Below are 16,769 nucleotides of genomic sequence, written 5' to 3' on the forward strand. Positions count from 1 at the left end.
AGTCATTCTACCCTTTGGTTGATTTGCATATTAGCCTTTTATTATATAGGATATGGCAGTGGACTGATTCATTCATCCATGTGACATTATTGTTTTTTCTAATTGATTTCAGAGAAGGGAAAGGGGGGGGAGAGAGAGAGAGAGAGGGAGAGAGAGAGAAACATCAATAAGAGAGAATCATTGATTGGCTGCCTCCTGCACACCCCCTTCTGGGGACAGAGCCCATAACCCAGGCATGTGCTCTGACTGGGAATTAACTGTCACCTGGTTCATAGGTCGAAACTCAACCACAGAGCCACACCCTCTGGGCCATGCGACATTAGTTTTAATAGAATATAAATTTAAATGTTTCCTATGTCTTTGAATGTCCTTTGACCATATTGACTGACACACTGCCAAATTCAGGGGTCCTATGTCAAAATACCTATTTTGGAGTTCTGTCAGAAAGTAACAAGAATTGGCCTGAGGGCATGGCTCAGTGGTTGAACATCATCCTATGAACCAGGAGGTCATGGTTAGATTCCCAGTCAGAGCACATGCCTAGTGGCGGACTCGGTCCTCAGTGTGGGCGTGCAAGAGGCAGCCAATCAATGATTCTCCCTCATCATTGATGTTTCTGTCTCTCTATCCCTCTCCCTTCCTTTCTGCAATCAATAAAAATATATTTTTAAAAAGGAAAGTTTAAAAAACAGGAAAGTAATAATTAAGTAAACTAGAATCAATTCTTAAAGTGATAATTATTTAATCAATGTTTTTAGTGATCATAATCTATTTTTTGTTGTGTTTTAGGCCGATATATGCAGATATTCATTATCTACTATGGCCCTGCCCTTCCCCATTACTCTGACTCTCTTAATGAGAGAATTTTTAATTCCTAAGGCACCAGTTTGGGAATTATTTTCCTGTTTACAATAACTTTTCCAAAAATAATGTCTTCCACTCAATGATCTTAAAGAAATTCCAAGAGACAGGGATAGACCCAGTGCTACTGACTAAAAGGGTTCCTGCAACTTGAAGCAGGGGAGGAAATAATATAGAGAAAAATGTACTGAGCTCATTTGAAAGCAGTGACACATAACTTCTCTTCATCTCTATATTCTCATTTAGCAATGTCAATTATATACTAGTATTTCCAAGTACTAGTCTTCAGACAAATGAATGTTAGCCTGCTGCAAAGTTTACTCCTATCCAGGAAAATATACAAAAAGGAAAAAAAATGTACTTGTTTTCTAAAAGGCAACTTTTATGCAATTTAAATTATTTTCCTTTGTTCTGGTAATATGTCCTTCCCTATGTGTATTAAATTTTTTATTAGAGAGTTGATGGTGATAGATATTTATTAATGTCTTATGGAATGGCTATCATCAATAAATCAACAAAGAAAAACATGACAATCAGCCCTACCTGGTTTGGCTCAGTGGATAGAGCATCAGCCTGCCAACTGAAGGGTCCTAGGTTTGATTCTGGTCAAGGGCACATGCCCAGGTTACAGACTTGATCCCCAGCAGGGGGCATACAGGAGCAGCCGATCAATGATTCTCTCTCAGCATTAATGTTTTTATCTTCCTCTCCCTTCCTCTCTGAAATAAATAAAAAAAATTTTTTTAATGGAATTACCTTATGACCCAGCAATTCTATTTCTGGGAATTTATCTGAAGAAACCCAAAACACTAATTTGAAAGAATATGTGCACCCCTATGTTCATTGCAGTGTTATTTACAATAGCCAAGATTTGGAAGTAGCCCAAACTTCCATCAGTAGATAAGTGGATAAAAAGCTGTGGTACACATAGGGAAAAAAAACTCAGTGGGCCCTTTTTTCCCCTCCCCACGTGGGAGTCCATTCTGTGGGACTCTTTCCCTCTCCCCACGTGGGAGTCTGTACTTGTCCTTCAATAAATCTCCACCTTTACTATACTATAAAAAAAAAAAAAAGCTGCGGTACATCTACACAATGGAATACTACTGGATAGTAAAAAAGAAGGAAATCTTACCGTTTGTGACAGCATGGATGAACTGGAGAGTCCTAAGTAAAATAAGCCAGTCAGAGAAAGACAAATGCCATATTATTTTACTCGCTAGAGGCCCAGTGCATGAAATTCATGCACAGGTAGGATCTGTAGGCCTAGCCAGCAATCAGGGCCGATAGGAGCCTTCCTTCATTCTGCGCCGCCCCCTGGTGGTCAGCGCACATCATAGCGAGCGGCCAAACTCCTGGTTGGTGGAACTCCCTGGGGGACAATTTGCATATTAGCCTTTTATTATGTAGGATATGTGGAATCTAACGAACAAAATGAACTAACAAGTAAAATAGAGACTCATTGGTAGTAGGCTGACAGCTGGGGAGCGGGGTGGTGTGTGTGGAGGGATTGAGTAAAAAAGAAAAAACTCATGGACACAGATAACAGTGTGGTGATGGGGGGTGGAGGAGGTTATAGGAGGGCTAAATGGTGATGCACAAGACTTGACTTGGGGTGGTGAACACACAATACAGTGTACAGATGACGTGTTGTAGAATTGTGGACCTGAACCTTGTATAATTTTGGTCTCCCCAATAAATTCAATCAAAAGGAAAAAAATCTGCTTCCCTTCTATTTACCCATGGAGACTACAAAACCCAGGGTACTGTGTCACTCTATCTCTTAAAACTAGGTGTGGCTCCGAAACTGCCTGGCCCTCTAACCTTAGGTGCAAGGCATGCTGGGGGTTGTAGTTCTTCGGAGGCAAGATCGGGCCGCTCCCTCTTCGCCCTGCACCGGCGGCTAGTCTGCGCATGCGTGTCAGTGGCACTAGCAGCGGACCGGGCAGGCAGTTCCTTCCTCGGAGGTAGAGATTCCTCTGCCATGGAGTCCTACGATGTTATCGCCAACCAGCCTGTTGTGATCGACAATGTGAGTTGCATCTTTCCTATCTCTAAAGGGACTTCTGCTGTCCTCCCCGAAGGGATCGCTTCCCGATGCCGCCAGCTCTTTGTCACTGGCCAGGCCTGTCAGGCGGGTTCAACCACCGCTGCCTCCGTCCTACCCCCACCCATAGTCCGCAGGCAGGGCGGCCGGTCGGGAACCATGGGTTGGAGAGCTTTGGGGTGAATAAAGGGAAGACTTGTAGTCCGAGCCGGGTCCTTGGGCCCGGGGCTCAAGGGCCTTAACCGCTCTGTGAGCTCCCGGCACCCGCCCCTTCCCAGTTTTCGATAACTCTATTGGCTGCTTTGGCTGTCGATCTTGACCGATGACCCCGCCTCTGAGCCTTGCCGGATGAGGGCTGCCCTCTGCAGTGATTGGCTTACGCCCCTGCAGTTCTTCCGGGCCGCCATAATGTTTCTCGGCTCTAAGGGGCGGGGCGTTACAAGAGAGCTGTTGGGATTGGCTTCCGGAACGTTCAGTGGTGGGGTCTGATGGACTGGGCCCGCCCACGGGTGGAGAAGGGCTGTTTCCTTCTGTCCGGAGCCGGCGGCTAGGCTGTGCGTTTGGGTGGGGTCCGAGAATCTGGCGCTAGAAATGACCATAGGATTTCATTTATTTCTGTGATTATAAATCACAACGTTAATAATGGTCGAGGCTAAAAGAGTAACCGAGCAAGCAGGGACACCTAGTTGCTGGTGAAAATAGTTGCCCCGCTCTCTGGAGCTTACGGAGGAGTTTCACGAACATACGTTCGAATTGGATCCTCACAAAAACTGGGTGAATGGTTAAGGTAGGAAGTTTGATTCTCATTTTATAAATGAGAAAAATTGAAGTGTGAGGAATTAAAGGGAGCTCAAGGTCGCACAATCGAGGTGCCCTACATCCAGTGCTTTATTCGTTATTCCTCTTGCCAGAACACCACGAAAAGGCATAAATAGTGACAAATGGAATTAAATACTGCTATTGTGGGCAGAGGAGGACAATTGTAAAAACTGCATTTCTGTCTGCCCGTTGTGGGTTTAGTGCCACCGAGATCGGTTGACCTTTTCTGTGCCCCTTCCAAGTCTCTTGAGGCAAAACTGCCAGTTCCCTGTGTCCTAAACCCACCGTCAGATCCGCTCCGTTGACTCAGCCCTTGGGACCATAGGCAAGTTAGAAGGCCCTTTCGTTTGCATCATCTCATTTAAGCTTCAGATCTGGTAGGTGGATGGGCATGACTCTCCCCAGGTGATGCAGGAACGTGAGGCCTGGAGAGGTTAAAGAACACTATTCAGACCCCCAGGTTCGTGAGTGGAGGAGCTGAGACTCAAACTGCGATCGGGTTTCAAGTTTCTCCCTTTTTTTCAAGGAAAGGTGTTTTTGTTGTTCGCTTTCCTTCTCGCTAGGAGTATGGCTCCTGACTTGAAAAGCAGGAGGTTGAGTTCAGTGAGACACCACCATTTTGGGAGAATTGTGGGGTCCCAATCAGAGCTCATGTCCGGGTTGCAGGCTCAATGGCGTGAATCGATGATTCTCTCTCATCATTGATGTTTCTCTCTCCCTCGCCCTTCCTCTCTCTAAAATCAATAAAAAAATACACATTTTTTTAAAAACACTGTCTTTGTGGCTATGGGAGCCTAAATGTAGGAACAGTAACAATAAGAGTTTCACTGTTTGGGGGAATGTTATGCTGCTTCAGCCCCCCCTTTTTTTAAAAAAAAAATGAGAGACATTATACCTAAAGAAAAATTCAGAGCACCTACATAGCATGTGTCTACCACCCAGATTTAATAAATGTTGACATTTGCCATACTTGCAGGAATGCAGACCCAGTGTTGCCAGATCTGATTTTTCAAAAGAAACTGGAAATTTTTTATGTCGTATGAGTTTCCAGTTTTTAACTGTCAGAAGTTAATGTAAAAGTAGTTTGTGGTCTATTGATACAGAAAGTAGATTAGTGGTTGACCAGGACTAGGAGTGAGAGAAGAGGGATAGAATGGAGAGTGACTGCTAATGGATACAGAGTTTCTTTGGGGGATGATGAAAAAAGTTCTAAAATTAGATTGTGGTAATGATTGCATAACTCTGTGAATATACTAAGAACCACTGACTTATACACCTTAAATGGGTAAATTGAATTTTATCTCAATAAAGTTGTTTTCTTAAAAAGTACTTTGTGGGCCAAACATAATATGTCTTTGGGCCCAAAATGGGCCACCAATATCTTAGAATCTGAGGCTCCATCTCTCAGCATCCTTTTCCCACTTGTAAAATGGGAGACAATTAGCTTTCTTTTCAGCATGTCCAGAATAATCAGGAGAGCTTAGAATAAAGGTCACCCAAGCCATAAGGCCTATAGCCAGCAGGTACTGGGAGAGCCTTGCTAAGGGATTTGCTCTGTTTGCCTGCAGCAGAAGGAGAATGAATGGTCAGCAGTGGCTGGCAGCAGATTTGAGTCCTCAAAAATCCAATATTTAATGAGACTACTTTTTCAAGAAGCCTCTACAAGGCATTCATTTACTTGGTTTTGCCACAGTGAATAATAGAGTGGCAGCTCATTTACCAAGTATACAGTTCCTAGTTATAAATACTGTTAAAGAAATTGATTACCTTCTTATATGACCTCATGGTATGGCTTGAGCAGAACAGAGAAATGAGACATCCTGGTGCCTAACTCTGGCAACAGAGAAGGAGGAAACCATCTCCCTCAGCCCCACCCATTCTTCACCCACCTGAGGCCTGGCAGGCCAGCTCGCGGGGCTGCAGGGACAAGCTGGGTCTGGTTCCTGGGTCTTGTGCATCATTCCCAACACTGCCTTGGTCTTTCCTGCGCCACCTGTGCCTGGGGCTTCTGGCATTCCAGCTGCTCATTCAGGTTCCAATTATTAGACATCATCTGCCAATCCATTTGAGCTTGATTTTCATTTTAGTCAGCCAGCATCTATTTGAGTACCCTGCAAATGCCAGCTACTGCTGATATATAAAGTCTCTGACCTCGAGGAACTTAGGCTGAAAAGAGACAAAAATGGAAACCATAAAGTCAAATATGAGAGCAGAATGAAATGCATCTACCTAGTGGTATAGGTAATGGTGATTTTGTGAGATAATAGGAGCATAATTAATCCCACCTAAGGACTATTCTTCAGGAGGAAGGCAGTGGTATTTGAACTGGGCCTGTTCTAGTCTTGCTAGGAAGGACAGAGAGGAAGAAATGAACCTATCATCTTACTCTGCCTTGTCACTTAGACTCTAGTCCTTTTGCTAGTAAACATAAAATCAAATATCCAGGAAAATATTTAGAGTCTGAAGTACAGGTCTCATCTTTACTCTTCTTTTTTCAACCTGTGCCAGGAGATCTCATGAGTCTGTTGGCATCACCACACCCAGATGAAGGCAGTGAGCAATTATAGGAAGCTTGACCTAACACGCTCCTGGAGTTGTCTTGTGCAGCACTGTTCTCACTGTCCATGCCGCTGTCCCAGAGCCCTGTGTTTGCAGAAGGATAGTTCTTCCTTCTTCCCAGTCTGCAGCTCAGTGTATAGCTGCACCTTTTCCAGGCTTCTTGCTGTCCTGCCCAGGCCGATGAGTTTGCACTTATCTCCTGTTTTCTCTCTTTTCTATTGGCAGAGGTTCTTGCTGTCTTAGAGAACTGGCTTGCTCTGCTCAACTTACTGCTTTCCCTGTCCTTCAACCACTTCTTACTTACTCCCTGTGTTGCCAGAGTCAGGCACAAGGATGGCCCATCTCAACCCCTTTCCTCATGGAAGAGTACAAATAAGAGACAAGGAGGGGACCAAGGATGTTGCTGGGGAGTCTTTGGTGCAGACAACCTATTTAGTGTCTCCTGATATGTTTACTGCTTGCTGTGTGGGTTCTGAAAATACCACACTCCATCCCAGGAGTAGTAGCCCCTGCTAACAGGCAGCAGGAAAAGGTTTGCCCCCAACTAGCTGCAAACTGTGTTGGGCTGGAAGGGCAAAGGTATCAGCTGTGGTGGTAGGAGAGCTGAGAAGGAAGAGAACAGGTTATATCTGCAAGCAATATCAAGCCTCGACAGCTGCCCTGCGTGGAGTTACTATCTGTGTGTATAGAATCAGTGTTTACTTTGGTTGGGCCCAGAGATGCTGGTGGGAGAAGTCAGGTTCTTTTCTGGGCACCCCACCCAACGTACCAAGGATTGGAGCAGCAGGATTGTAATGCTGGGTCTCTTCTCTTCTCAGACAATGCTTTAGGGCTCCTTATCATCAGGAGACCTACGAGTGAGTAGAACAAAGCAGAGTAAAAAACACAACAATAACCACAAACCCTGCAGTAAGAAGCAGACAGTGTGCGTTCCACGGCAGTGCTCATGGTGGTGTCTGTCACACACACCTGGGGGCAGGGAGAGTTCCGACATCTGGTGGTGGTGTGCCTGAGAGTCACACACTCTTCCCACCTTGGTTGTGTTCCTGAACTTGGCTGCTTTGGTGCTTCTAGCTACTTTCCTCTTCTCTCCTCAGGTTTTCTCTTTTTCTCCCCGTTATGAATATTTGGGGAGGGGGCGGTATTTTGGGGGGATCAAACCATTTTATTGAGGACCTTTGGGGGACGGTTGAAACCTGGGGAGGACAGTGAAATCTGGCATTCTCAGCCCACCGGGATCTCCCAGCTTCTCAGCCACCAAAAAGCTATTAACATTATTTTAATGACAAAAGTAAAACATGTTCAGTGTAGAAAAGTCAAAGAGTACAGAAAAATCAATTGATACTCTGAGCATACAGTGAAAGTTCTCACCCTCTCCAGTCCCACTTCCTTCCCTTTGGCATGCATTCACTGTACTAATGCTTATATAAATAGATATATCATATACAACCCTAAGGTCTCTCACTTTTTAAAATAAAAATAGAACCATATACATGTTGTATGATATAAATCTTGTTTTTGTGATACTTCTGACTTTTCTTTCTCCTTTCTCCTCAGGGATCCGGTGTGATTAAAGCTGGTTTTGCTGGTGATCAGATCCCCAAATACTGTTTTCCAAACTAGTAAGTCATTCTCTAACTTAGTCAGAAGCTTCAGAAGGTTGTCAGCTTTGTTACAGGCTCAGCTCTCCATCTTTTAGGGAGAAGGGATCTGTCATTCAGGTCAGTCTTGGTACTCAAGCAAAGGACAGGAGCTGGCAGCCTACATAGTACAATTTGAGAGGCACTGGCAGATTTTGATCTGATGCCAAAAATGTTCTCATTAGTAACTCATTGCTTTGGGTGACTCCCTCTTCAGGGAGCCCGTTTTCTAAAATTCTCCTAGCACCCAGGATGGGGTTAATCTTGAAACCATACCTCCAACCTTAGTGAGAATGAGTTCTCAGGACTTTCCTCCCAAGGCAGAGAGACTGCAGGCAAGAGAAGGGCACGGGCACCTGGGGAAGGGCTTAAAGCAGGAGAAAAAGAAAAAAGCCATCTGCCCTAGCCGGGTGGTTCAGCTGGTTGGAGTGTCGACCCCTACATCAAAAGGTCTCGGGTTTGATCCCTGGTCAGGGCGTGTACTGGAGGCAACTAATCAGTGTCTCTCTCTAACATCGATGTTTCTTTCTCTGCCTCCCTTTTTCTCTAAAAATCAATAAAAATGTTTCCGTGGGTAAGGATTAAAAGAAAAGAAAGAAGGCCATCTGTCATAGTTATAACAGCATAGTTTTATTGAGTAGAAGGCCTGGGCAGAGGGCTAAGGAGACTAAAATCTTTGGAGTTAACCATTCATTTAGAAATTGTTTTCTTGTCTCTCTTGGTCTGCACATACATTGGGGAAGGAGAAGAACTAGAGGTATAGAATCCTCTAAAATTTGTTTTAATAACTTATAATATAAAAATAATACACACATAACTTAATACACGTTCATTGTAGAAATTATGGGAAATGCAGAAAAGGAGAAATAAGAAAATCAAAATCAACTGTAACTTCCCTCCTTAAAGATAATCACAGTAGCATGAGTATATTTCTTCCTAAGTCTGTGCCTCTATACATCCTTCCTGTGTTCTGTCATGTGTTGTGAAATGAAAAGTGATGGTCCTCCCCACTTTCTTTTGTAGTGTGGGCAGACCCAAGCACGTTCGTGTCATGGCAGGAGCCCTCGAAGGTGACATCTTCATTGGCCCCAAAGCTGAGGTAATTCCCACTCCTCAAGCTAACAGAGGACCTTCTTTAGTCCCCACATGGACAGTGTCCCAGCAGAGGGACGTAGCGATGAGTAAAAGGAGCGATTTCCTCTTAAAATCTCCCCTTCAGTTCTCTTATCCTAGGCCTCATCCATTTCTTTCTTCCAGGAGCAGCTTCTGGTTTTGGAAAGAAAACCCTAATTTGTGAAACAGAGAGCAGTCTAGGAAACAGAGCTTCTGCCTTCCTTTTGGATTCTGTCACTACCTTGCCAATGATCAAAATGACTGGCATGGTTATTTTTTGGCAAAAGGGATTGGGCGTAGATCCTGGCTGGGGTACCCTGGGGATGAGTTCATTAACAGTTTGGCAGAGCCCTCAGGCAGCCTCTAGAAGCAGAACAACAGAATCGTAGTTGCCAGCCTTGGCTCCCAGTGCTGAGGCCCAGAGGTGAGGGCCAGGAGATTATGTCCTGGGATCAGGCAATGAAGAGGGTGTCTCCTGTCACTTGCCCTGAGGACACCCAAGGGTCCATGGAAATGCAGAAGCCCTCCAATTTGCCCGCTGATTGGGCAGTGAGAGCATTCTGCAGCTGTACACTTGGAGATTTGGAGAATGAATGGGTACCCGCCCTTAGCCCTAGGTGAGGACTGTGGGGTGGGAACTCGCAGGGTTCACTGGCCAGCTCAGCTGAGAGACTGGCTGCTGCTGTAAGTCCTGCTCTCTGTCCCCAGGAGCACCGAGGGCTGCTCTCCATCCGGTATCCCATGGAACACGGCATTGTCAAGGACTGGAACGACATGGAGCGCATCTGGCAATATGTCTATTCTAAGGACCAGCTGCAGACTTTCTCAGAGGAGGTGAGGGTTCTGTGTGCGGGGCAGCCCTGCAGAGAGTGCAGAGCTCGTCAGACCCTACCCCAGAGATGAGGACGATGACAATAGCTGCCAAGAGTATCTGTCTTAATTATGTACCAGGCATCAGACCTTGTGCTTCTTAGACATGTTTGCATTTCATCTTCACACCATTCCTATGAGATGTGGGTAGTATTCTCTCTAGTTTACAAACAGGGGAACAAGTTCAGAAAAGCCAAGTAGTGTTTCCAAGATCACCCAATGAATGAAATAAAGCTGGGATTCAAACCCACATCTTTCAGATTTCAGAGCACATACTCTAACTTCTAACTTCCACTCAGAAATACCGAGGAATGTGCACACTAGGTGGACCAGAATTTCCAAGGGAGAGATATGTTCTGATTTTTTAAAAGTACGTTCAATTTTAAAATTTAACTTTCTGTTTTGAAAAAAATTTAAACTATGTTTATCATAATAATTCCAATAGCTTATTAGCAAAATCTTCTTGACAACTGGAGATATATATGTAGTAGATACAGGGATGTAAGAATCATGGAAGAAAGAAAGGAGTAAAGGGGTGGAGGTGAGGTCAGAATGAGACTTTAAAGGGGGCATGATTTTGGAAAGTTGAGGATCTGACTTGGGCCGGGGTAAGTGATAGGCCAGCTTGTCTTTTTTTTTGGAGAGAGACCAACGAAGGTCCCCTGGCCAGCCACACACGGGCTTCTCCGCCAGCACTAATGAGGGGGGCATCTGGCCTCACCTGATTGCTGTCTGGGCATTTTTCACCAGCATCCTGTGCTCCTGACAGAGGCGCCTTTAAACCCACGGAAAAACCGAGAACGAGCTGCTGAAGTTTTCTTTGAGACCTTCAACGTGCCAGCCCTTTTCATCTCCATGCAAGCTGTGCTCAGCCTGTGAGTAGCAGCCTGGCTGGCGAGCCTGGCCCCTGAGGGGAAAGCAGTTCCTTTGGCATTCCTATGGGGCAAAATACCAGCTAAAATAGGCTGCCATTTTAGAGTTCGCCAGCTTGACTTCCCCCAGTTCACTCCATTCCTTGTCCTCCCAACACAAAGGCAGAGTGTCAACTGCTAGTTATGAAACATTGTGAGGTCCCCACCCCCTCATACCACCGAAGTATATGTCTGTCTCCTTGTCTCTACCAAAAGAGAAAAAGACTAAGGACAGAGAATTATGTGGGAGAAAAGCTAGTTTTTGTGGAAGTGAAAATATTATTTTCCTTTACTCATGTACTTTCCCTGCCTAGCCCTGTGGGCATTTGAGGTTTTTCCTCTTGTCTGAGAGTAAAATCTGCCCCTTAGGCTGGGTCCATGAACCGGCTGAAGGCCAGGCATCTCTTGAGATTGGAAGGCCTGCTCTTCTGGGCGTGGGCAGGGAGCTTGGAGAGGCTCAGCTCCTCATTCAGGTCTTTGAAGGCTTGTTTCAGTGCTCAGGCATCCTTAGTACTCAGTCCAGTTTCAGGGCCCTGGAGAAAGGCAGGCCCCAGCTTTAGTTCAGCTGACATTGAACTTTAAAAGAAGTAAGTTTTTGCCCAGAGTGAGGAGGCAGGTGTGAGTGACGGTTTGCCCCCTTTGCTTCAGTTATGCCACAGGCAGGACCACAGGAGTGGTGCTGGATTCTGGGGATGGCGTCACCCATGCTGTGCCCATTTATGAGGGCTTTGCCATGCCTCACTCAATCATGCGCATCGACATCGCTGGCCGAGACGTCTCTCGCTTCCTTCGCCTCTACCTGCGTAAGGAGGGCTATGATTTCCACTCATCCTCAGAGTTTGAGATTGTCAAGGCCATAAAAGAAGTGAGTGTTGCCCCATGGGCCCAGGGATGGGCTAGGGAATGGGAATGGAGCATCCAGGACCTCAGGACCTGGAGTGAAGAGGTGAAGCTCCCGTCCTAGGGGTCTGGGCCAGGCCTCCTGACAGCTGTGAGATCTCCAGCTGGGCCCCTGACACACTCACCTTCCCAAAGAGCTACCATTTTGTAGGGGAAAGGGAGCTGCTTCTATTTCTTAAGTTGGGTGATGGGTACACTGGTGATCATTATGTTTTTCAGACCTTATGTACAAAGTACATGTTCTTTCCATCCTTGAGGAATTCAGAATACATTTATCTTTTAAGTAAACTGAGTCCTCCGGCACCTGTGGCAGTAGGGTAACCTCTGAGCTGGGTAGTGGGACCCAGAACCATATGAGCAGTAGAAGATGCCTGAGTCTGGACTAAGAGTAGGCTGTGTTCTCAGACCCGGATCCAGGGAACCATGTTTCCACACTTGCCCACCAGGAAGGTGGAATAGGTGGGAACTCATATCCTAAATGCCATCTGGTGGATGCCAACGAAATCTCCCTGCTCCTGCTGTGGGCAGCAGCTCTCACGACCTTTAGGGCAATCACTGCGATGGCAGGTTTCTGCAGCAGCATGTCAGTCTTCAGGGACTTTGACCAGGTAGTTGCCGGGTTTCCTGCCTGCCTGACTCGTGCTTGGTTCTGCAGAGAGCCTGCTACCTATCCATAAACCCCCAGAAGGATGAGACACTAGAGACGGAGAAGGCTCAGTACTACCTGCCCGATGGCAGCACCATTGAGGTAGGCGACCGAACCTGTGCCCTCAGGCCCCCAAAAGCTCTGGGCCCGTAAAGAACTCTTCATGGGGTGGCGGGAGTCAGATGTGCCCGCCTTTGTCAGCCCTGCCTGGAGCAGTAGAGCTCTTGAGCAGCACCATCTCCGGCCCAGCGATGTGTGCCAGGGACTTTGCTTCTCTTGTGTGGAGAGGAGGCACCAGAGGCATTTTCCTGGGTCAGGATAGGATCAGGAAGAGGGTAGTTAGTGCGGCCCTAACTACCTGAGCACAGCATAGGCTGGGTTGCCTCTCCCCAGACCTCCATTGATTGGAAGAAGTTTTTATGAGTGAATGAGTCCATGTATTAATGCCAAAGGTCTCTTGGCTGGATAATGCCAGAGCTAGGGTTAAACAGAGGAGCTTCCTCTCTCTAGTTTCCTGGGAGCCCTGTTTCTTTTTGTTCCCAAGAACCCTATCTTTGTTCCTTGAGACCTTGACATCTGAGGTCTTTCCTAAGCTTGGACTTCATAGCCACCTGGTTACTAAGAGGTGGACACAGGGGCCTCTTCCATCCCCCTTCCCAGAGACCTAGGCCCCCGTTCCACCTCTGAAGCTGGCCCTCCACCCTGCAGATTGGTCCTTCCCGATTCCGGGCACCTGAGCTTCTGTTCCGGCCAGACCTGATCGGCGAGGAGAGTGAGGGCATCCACGAGGTGCTGGTGTTTGCCATCCAGAAGTCTGACATGGACCTGAGGCGCACGCTTTTCTCTAACATTGTCCTCTCAGGAGGCTCCACCCTGTTCAAAGGTTGGTCTTTGCTCTCGGGGCCCTTCCCCAGAAAGCTTCCAGATCCTGCTGGGCCCAGAGGCCCAGAGAATTGACCTGAGATTCTCCTTTCTTGCCCATTCAGGTTTTGGTGACAGGCTACTGAGTGAAGTGAAGAAACTGGCTCCAAAAGATGTGAAGATCAGGGTAGGACCATGGTGCAGGCTAGGGCTGGGTGGAACTGGCTTCCAAGGGTCCATAGTGCCATGTGGTGTGGCCCCCTTTCCAGCTCTGCCCAAGCTTTTCAGGCAGCCAGGGCTCCACAGGTACTGCCAGATGCTCCCACTTCCACACTGACCCTGAGGTCTGCCAGAGTGGAGGGCCCGTTCTCACTCTGCATCCTCTCAAAGGGGGGCAGTTCTAATACCCAGATGACGCCGGGTGCTAGGCTCAAGGCCCCCGTGTGGTCTTCCAGGGAAACTGACATTGATAGGAGATTGACTTTTGCTACTCCCCTGTGACAGTCCAACATCTTAGTGACTGCCGAGGGGAGCTAGCCTGCCTGAGAAAGGAGGGGTTCTAAGTGAAGGAGTGTGGTTCCTGCAATGGCATCTTGCCCCCAGATAGCCCCAGCCTTTCTGGGAATTGTACTTAGGGTGCGAGAGACCACAGGGTCCAGCAGGTCCACTTGGTCTGTTGTGTGAAATGCATCCACTGCCTTGGATGGTGAGAATTAGCCATAAAGAGGAGTTGGAAGGAAAAGTGAGAGGGGAGGGTGAACGTCTCAGATTCCTCTTTCTATTCCCCTTGCAGATATCTGCTCCTCAGGAGAGACTGTATTCCACATGGATCGGGTGAGTAGTTCAGGGGATAAGAGTGGAATAGGAAGCAAATACCCACGCTCTTTTCTCACAGTGTTCCTCTGGATTCCCTCTACTCCAGGGGCTCTATCCTCGCCTCCCTGGACACCTTTAAGAAGATGTGGGTCTCCAAGAAGGAATACGAGGAAGACGGTGCCCGATCCATCCACAGGAAAACCTTCTAATGCTGGGACATCATCTTCATCTTTCTCTGAAGTTAACTCCACTTTAAAACTCGCTTTCTTGAGTCGGAGTGTTTGCAAGGAACTGCCTGTGTGTGTGTGTGTGTGTGTGTGTGGATGTGTGGGTACAAGTATGTGCACCTATGCGAGTGCCGTGTGGCCCAGGGATCCCAGGGCCCAGAAAGGACGATGAACTACCCACGATGGTGATGGCCTGAGGCCTGGGGTTGACCACTAACTGGCCCCTGACAGGAAAGAATGCTGGCAGAGGGCCCCATTCCTTCGACTACTGGGCCTCTGTCTGGCTGTGTGGGACTATGTTTACTACCTACCATAGGGACACCGAGGGAGGTAGATCTAACCCCAGGGAGACCTTGCTGCTGCCCATCCTAGGCTGGTTAAACCCCACCCCCACCCCATCCCAGGGTGCCCTGAGGCCCAAGGCAGCTTCTGCCTTCCTTGTTCATCATTCTGTTCTTGATGCCTCTTGATCATGGATTGAGGACTGGAACTGGGGTTGAGTTCTATCTGGTTTTGATTGCAGTTTGGGTTGGGAGGCTGGAAAGGAGAGGGCAGGATGCTCTTAACTTTACCTGGGGGACAGGACCACACTGGGCATTTGAGGAGGGCAGGAGTAGTGCTACTTTTGATTGGCGGCAGAGTTAAAATTCCAATCCCAAGCCCCATCCAGGGGATCTTGGGAGAGCTTAAGGAGCCTGTTGGCTCCAGGCCATTACTTACTTTTCATCCATCCTTGGGCAATGCCATCTTCAAACCATGGTATTTATTTGTTTGTTCAGTATGGGAACTGGAGAGAGGGAGCTTACTGCCTCCTGCCCACCAGTCACCCTGTTCACACTAATGTTTACAGCATCGAAGCTTAGCATGGCCTCCAGGGCCCCACCACTCCCTGCTAAGGGTGAACTGACAGTATCCATAGGCTGAGGCCATTTGGGATCTGAGGTTGCACTCAAAGTCACTCCCACAGCCTTTCTCCCTCTCCCACTTGCTCACTGCCCTGGAATCCACAGGCTGGTTGCTGATTGGATTTTTCTGAAACAGGTGGTAGAATCACTCCTTGGCAGAGGCCCTAGCAAAGGAGGGGTGTTGGGGGATCTAGCGCCCTTAGGATTGGAGGAAGCCGCAATGAACCAAGTTGCCTTTTCCCACTCTAGCTGACCTGAGGGGCTAGGTTATAGAGATGAGAAGGTCCCCTCTGGGCTGATATTGTGCCATTCTTGACTTTGGACATGAGTAGTTAGGGAGGGAGGAGGCCAGACCCAGGTGCCAGGAACTGGTGGGCTCAGGCTCATCTCTGGTCCAGTGGGGCCAAGCACGTACTCTGGACTGGGCTGGCCTAGCAGTGGTCCACAGGCCCTTCAGCCCGATGGTACAAAGCTGGGACTGGCCAGTGTTCACCGGTACCCTCACTTGACACCAAGATCTGCCCCAATCCCAGATTCAGGCAGTCTTCCCATGCCATCCACCAATGAAAGGCCCTTCTGGGTGTGGGCCACAGCAGCAGGTGTGTGTGAAAGCGATGTTGCGGCCCGCGGACTGCAGTGTGCTTAACCAGTTCACCTCCCTTCTTTTAGCCCAAGCCTGTCCTTCACACAGCCTTGCACAAACCACGTTGCCTGGTGGGGCCCAGTGTACTTAAATAAAGTCCTTCCAATAGACACGTCAGCTGGCCTCTGTCTAGTCAGTGCTGGGAGGGAAGAGGGAGGAGCCCAGGTCCCTGGAATCTGAGGCCTCATCATCCTCTAGAGGGCACTGTTGCCCCAGCCAAACTTGGCCAGCTTTAAGAAAAATCAACCAAAAAAAATGAGTTCGCGTGTCACCTCTGACACATGTGTCATAGGTTCGCCATCACTGCCCTAGAGCCTGCATTCTTAGGTACTATGAGGCCCTCAACAAACCATTGGCCTAGAGCAGTGATCGGCAAACTGCAGCCTGCGAGCCACATGCAGCTCTTTGGCCCCTTGAGTGTGGCTCTTCCTAAGCCTTAGGAGTACCCTAATTAAGTTAATAACAATGTACCTACCTATATAGTTTAAGTTTAAAAAATTTGGCTCTCAAAAGAAATTTCAATCGTTGTACTGTTGATATTTGGCTCTATGAGTTTGCCGACCACTGGCCCAGAGCAGTGGTTCTTAATCAGGTCAGTTTTGCCCTCCATATACATTTGCCAATGCCTGGAAGTATCTGGTTGTCATAATGGGAGTGGGAGGGGAGTAAAGGGGGCGCTGTTACTGGCATCTAAGCAGAGGCCAGGGCTGCCAAGGCCTAGAACACTGGTAAAATCACCACAGAGCTTTCCAAAACCCCAGACCCATGAAAGCAGAACCTTGGGAAACAGAACTCAGACCTATCACCATTTTTGAAAGCTCTCTGGTGTCTCCAAGGTTGCGGGCTCTGGCCTAAGAGGAGCCGCTCCTCTTTGATCACCGTGTCCAGCCGTAGTACCTGGAAGTGCCCTGGGGCTACGACTGCATCCCAAGTGCCCAGGCAGTTACCAGTCCA

General features: G+C 47.7%; 1 protein-coding gene across 1 annotated transcript; it reads left to right on the forward strand.

Moving 5' to 3' along the window:
- Positions 1-2,766: 2,766 nt before the first annotated feature.
- On the forward strand, positions 2,767-15,932 carry ACTR1A (actin related protein 1A). The gene is made up of 11 exons (XM_070432403.1): positions 2,767-2,890; positions 7,841-7,905; positions 8,947-9,022; positions 9,745-9,870; positions 10,657-10,781; positions 11,466-11,682; positions 12,373-12,465; positions 13,072-13,246; positions 13,350-13,411; positions 14,018-14,058; positions 14,147-15,932. Exons 1-11 carry the CDS (start codon positions 2,843-2,845, stop codon positions 14,247-14,249), a joined length of 1,131 nt encoding a protein of 376 aa, XP_070288504.1. The 5' UTR covers positions 2,767-2,842; the 3' UTR covers positions 14,250-15,932.
- The last annotated feature ends 837 nt before the right edge of the window (positions 15,933-16,769 follow it).

This window comes from Myotis yumanensis, unplaced genomic scaffold (genome assembly GCF_028538775.1).
Source record: "Myotis yumanensis isolate MYYU_CA2020_CCGP unplaced genomic scaffold, mMyoYum1.0.hap1 SCAF_13, whole genome shotgun sequence".
Classification (NCBI taxonomy): Eukaryota; Metazoa; Chordata; class Mammalia; order Chiroptera; family Vespertilionidae; genus Myotis; species Myotis yumanensis.